General features: G+C 40.5%; 1 protein-coding gene across 1 annotated transcript in view; it reads left to right on the top strand.

Annotated features, from left to right (window-relative positions):
- R3HCC1L (R3H domain and coiled-coil containing 1 like) overlaps positions 1-5,479 on the top strand; it is a 39,553-nt gene that overhangs the window by 20,068 nt on the left and 14,006 nt on the right. The window contains exon 2 of the mRNA XM_015816271.1: positions 1,480-3,302. Within this exon, the coding sequence (XP_015671757.1) occupies positions 1,500-3,302 (1,803 nt within the window). The 5' untranslated portion in view covers positions 1,480-1,499. The remainder of the gene's footprint in view (positions 1-1,479; positions 3,303-5,479) is intronic.

Raw genomic sequence — 5,479 nt, 5'->3', positions numbered from 1 at the left:
AGTATTGTCCACTGAAACTGAAGTGATCCTTTTGAGCAGAAGAGCAGAACTCTTTCCTATCACTTTCTGCATGCCAGAACATGTATCATTGAGCTGTGGGCTGCCTCCTAGTCTCTTGGGCAGGGACATAAGCAAAAAAATATAATAAGGCAGGTTCTCTATACTTCCTGAACTTTGTGGGTGCTCTGTGTCATGCAGAACGTTGGTAAATAGTTCCCTAGCCTTCACTGACCCAGCAGAACATTATCTTATCACCCTCTAGAGATGGTTCTGCTTCTTTTCATTAATTGCTCCAAAATTTATACAATTATACATCTATAAAAACAATTTTCTTCAAATCTGCTAGTATGGCCAGTCAGTTAATATACAATACATATAAAATGTGATAGGGTAAATAGAAAATGGGGCTCTTATAGAAACATGATCAAGATTTAGTTTGTTAATTAATAGAAGAGAGTCTTGACTGATTTTTTATCCTGCAGATTTGCATATATCCTTTAAATAAAGAGAAAAACAAATCGCCAGTTGTGCAGAGTATAGATTAATAAATCTGGGTATTTTTTAAAAAATATTATTTTCTCCCACTCTAGAGCAGAGACACTGAATGATATTTGCAGCAGCTTGAGGCTAGAGACTAGAATTACAATACAGAATAAAATTGCCTACCTGTTTTATTTGCTGCTTCACCTATCCTAAAACATACTTATTCTGTAACTGTCTTATTCTCAAAATCTTTTTGAACAAAAGTATTCATGTGGATTTTAAGTATAACATAGAAACTTTTGGTTTTGGATACAGTTTGGGGTATTGTAAGAATAGCTGAGCTTATGACAAACACCACTGTGATTTCCTACTGGATAGTGGCAAAGCTGATAAAAACCCTGAGAGGAGTTTGATTAGAGTTTGAAGCAGCTGGGATTAGGATACCAACATGCAGGAGACAGCAGGTTGAAGCTTACTTATACCAGTTTTAAAAATAACAAGCTACACTAGGTTCCATCTATGAGCATGATTTATATCTTTCTTTTTCTGTTTGTGCCTAGTGCAAAATTGCTGTGGTTTATTTAGGCATGATTATCCTCCTTTCTTGAGAGCAATATCAGAAAATGTTTAGCAGCAGAGAAAGAAACCACAAAGGAGATCCGATGGCCTCAAAATCTGATGCAAGGCCTATAAGAAATGCTCTAGTAGTTCATTGATCAAAAGAATAATCAAAATGCCAAAGTATTTAAGCAGTAGAGCTTTCTGTAGAGGAATGTCAGTTACTGATGCTGTTTTGTGTACAATGTCATGCACAACCAGCTCTGCTTTACTCTCTGGGTTCTGCCTCTGTGTTTTCCTTATTTCAGAACAATTTTTTTTAAAGTACTATCACCTCAAATCTGCTCTGATGAATTTTATTTTAATTAGTACATTGTGCTAATTTACATAGGTGCTGCTGCACTGAACTTATTGTCTGTCTTTCTCTCCCTCTCACAGATACTGGTGTTAATAACGCCATGCAGCCAGATACAGACAAAACCAGGGGACGACTTAGGAAACCAGACATGGTTCTGTATGTCCCAAGAGCAAAACGTGAGATGGCAGCCTCAAAAAGTGGCACTTCTGTGACCACCAAATGTGGGAGGGAAAGTCCCTGCACCACCATAGTGAAGGACAGTGTTAAAGCGTGTGAGACAGGACAAAACCCTAAAACTAGGAAAGAGTTGCTTCAGAATGATCAGGGGAAAGCCAAGTCTCCTCAAAAACAGAGAAGAACTTTTTCCCAAGACTCAAGTCATAATGATGCATTCTGCCAAAAAAACCTAGGCACAAAGGCTCAGGGAGAGAAGAGTCCAAAGTTCCATCAGAAGGCCACATCACATCAGTTGTTCCCTTCCTCTAGCTTCCCAGACCCAACTCTTACTGGAGTGAATGAAACAGAGACATATGAGTGCTGTACTACACAATCTGCTGTCTCGGGGGAAAGAATGGCAGATTTCCAGCCAGAGATCAGTAGTATCAACATCTCATGGAAAAACAAGCGTAAGAACCCATCAGAAAAGCAGGTCACCAGCAGGACCAGGAGGGCAGCAGTTGTCTCAAAAGAAGCAGGACTGGGTGAAGAGAGTACGCGGACTTTCTTGGAACAGAAAATGCTAAGCGAAGATAGCAAGCTACTTTGCAAGAACAACAGAGCAAAGCCTTTAAGTAAAGGTGGTTCAGTATTGACTGGAATAAGTGAGAACAGTATATCTGGAAATGCAGACAAGAGGATTCCAGAAAACATAGAGACATATAAGGGTAGTTCATCCATCTGCACAGAGGAAGGAAACTCTGATTCAGCATCCATAAGTAACTGTGGTTTGCTGGAGCACATTGATAAAAGCAATCTGTTTCCTATGGAGATAACTAAGTATAATAGATGCAAATGTATAGAGCAAAGCAACGCCAGTCAAACAGCAATGAGTGACAATGGCATCTTAGAATATGCCGTGGTAGAGCCAAAGGAATGTGATAGATTTGAAGATGCAAAGGAGAGCATTCCTGCTCCAGCACAAGCAAATGAGCATGGTGACAAGAATGAGAGAGGTATCTCCCATCATTCAGTTAAATTTATCTCTGATCAGGTTGGAGTGAGCTCAGATAATTTGAATGCTGATAGTAGTGGGAACATTTTAATTCAGGTGGAGACACATAACCTCATGGAGAATGCAGAACAGTTTCCAGATAATTCAAATGTGTCTATAGGTGTTAGTTGTTCAGACAGGACTTCTGAGAAGATAGAAGATCTTTCCAATTGTGTCTTTAAGGTAGCAGGTGATGAAAAGTTACAGGCATGTGATAGTGAACATGATAAGGAGAAAAGCCTCTGTCATGAGACAGGCCAGTGTAAAGTTGAGGCAAACAGTGTAACATTTGAGGAAAAGGCTACACTGACAACAGCGGAAAGCATTTTGGACTTGGTTGACCAGAGCACTGAGAGCAGAAGTAGTGTGGAGCCAATTTGTCCTTCCAAGGAGACTACCAGCTGGTCGCTGAAATCTGCCTCTGAGAAGATGGCATGTTGTCCAGGAAGCATATTGGAGAGAATAGGAACGCCCTTAGGAGTGGAAAAGCCAACTTTGGGAGAACTGCAGTATCCCTCTGAAGACAAAGGAGAAGAACCACCCACAAATTGTGTGCCATCTAGTTCGGAAGAAACCACCAAGACCAGCACTGGTCCTGTAAATCACAGCGAGGCTGACAACATGGCAGATGAGAGCTGGGATGCCCTGTTTAATGATGATGGGGATTGCTTGGATCCACAATTATTGGAGCAGGTGAGTATTCTGGTTTTCCCCCCCAGAGCTGAAGCAAAATGGTAAGAGCTGCATGCATGTCACAGGCATGTGACATGGCCAGCTTAAATCTAGTATATGTTTACATCAAAGCTAGCTCAGTCTGGTCTCTTCCTGCCTTTTACTGGAAGATCAAGCCATAATCATTACACATAGAATTCTCTGCTGAAAAATTCAAACCGTGATGCTCAGAGTAAACTGGAAAACCATTCAAAATACATATACATGGTTTTGTAATTTAGTCCAGTGTTGTTCCTAATTTTTTTTTTTTGAAATTTTGCATTATCTGCATGTTATTTCGAGATGAAGGAGAGTCGATGCCTTTGGAAAATGGTATGTAAGGGCAAGAAAATTGGCAATTGCCTTCATAGGAAGGAAAAAACAAAAATGGAGCCCAACGACACCTTTTCTGATAGACTTTTTAAAAGATTCATGCCTTTTAATAAAATACATTAGTTGGAAAAGGTGACTCCTGATTGTTTGCTACCATACATTAACGTGGCTCTCCTTCTGCGGTACCTACAAGAAGCAGAATGAAACCCAAGAAATAATAAAAAAAACTGTAAAGCTCCAACTATATTAGTGAAAATATGCCCTATTTCTTGAACATTTAGTAGAGGTTTATATTATTTCCCCCATCCACTGTCCATGAGAGTTAGTAGTTCACCCAGAAAAGCTCTTATCAAGGATGTGCATTAAATAATATTTTTTTGGGGGGGCCTATGTGCTTCCTGTTCTCTTTGATAAATTACGGGGAAGATCATGTATGGTCTGCAGTAGGAATTGGAAGAAAATTCTGCATCCTGCATTGGCTAGCTTGTAGCACAAACATTGGCGATGAAATCATAAAACAAAGAGAAGCAACGTGAATGATTATTTATAAATCCAACACCTGCAGTGGGCTGAAGCTCAATAAGGCCAAGCTCTGGAATACAATAAAGAAATACCTTCCATTGACAGTATATAAAATGCATGTAATCAAGCAGGGGGAAGTGCTGTGCGTGGGGCCTGCGTTGCCATTGAGCAGCTTCAGCATGATGAACACCAGCATGGAAAGATGGACTGTGAAGCTTCATGAAAATGGCAGTTTTTTAATTGGCTTTGACTTGTTAGCATATTGCCCTGTAAGGGTAGTGCTGAATGTGTGGCGATGAGAAGCACAGCCCAGGGAATGTGCTTGCCTTACCTTCACTTTACGAGGAAATCTCAGTGTTGGCTGGATGGCTGAGGACCCTTATTAAAGCTTAAATCAATATCGCGGCCTTGTACTTTTGGAGTGACGCAAAGGTACCTAAAGTAACAAAGTATCCTAATATTGCTGCAAACTGCATATAGTCTGCTCAGGAGTCAGGGTTGATCTGAGTTGATTCAGCTTGCTAATAGCTGCTGCAAACCACTGAAATTAACGAAGCAGGCTCATTACCAAGGCTTAGCTCATAAACCATCCTAAAATTCCCTATAATGGAACCTGCTAAAACTCTGCAGGGCCTGCTTTTACAGGAAATGGCTGTGGGTTCACTACTGCTTATTCCACTTTTTTTTACAGTCTAGAAATTAAATCTCTCTTACTAAGCAGGTAATCTACCAATCCAGATCACACACGTGTGGCATATATGGCAGAAAAGAACTCTCTACTTTCCTATGTTGTCAGCAGACATGACAGCACCTCAAGGGCAATCTTTCTTTCTCAGAATAAGAAGAGCAACAGGAATGCAATTGCTGTACAGATCAGTGGCACTGGATGTCTGTTTCACAATAAGGCAGACCTCCGAGGCACCGGGCATCCTTCACCCATGCCCAGCAAATGAAAATATATCCAAGAGAGCATCTTACTACATTTACATTTTTCTGCAGCTGTGATAGCTTGCCTGGTGCTTTGGGCTGAAATGAGCAAGAGAATTATTTGCATTCATTCATTCATTCATTCATCCATCCATCCATTCATTCATTCATTCAATTACTATAGCCACACATCCCAATCAATGACGCTGGGCAGTTTACAATTCAAAAATTATATTGCATGCTGGTAGGCATTGGGAAAGGAAAAACAGTTTAGAGTCCCAGGGGTAATCAACCTTGGCTCTTTTATGACTCGTGGACTTCAACTCCCAGAATGGGAGCCAATTCCTGGCTCAGGAATTCTGGGAATTGAAGTCCAC

Source organism: Protobothrops mucrosquamatus, unplaced genomic scaffold (genome assembly GCF_001527695.2).
Source record: "Protobothrops mucrosquamatus isolate PMUCROS unplaced genomic scaffold, P.Mucros_1.0 scaffold419, whole genome shotgun sequence".
In the NCBI taxonomy this organism is placed as follows: domain Eukaryota; kingdom Metazoa; phylum Chordata; class Lepidosauria; order Squamata; family Viperidae; genus Protobothrops; species Protobothrops mucrosquamatus.
Note: the sequence above shows the minus strand (reverse complement) of the source record. Positions and strands in the feature narration are given on the sequence as shown.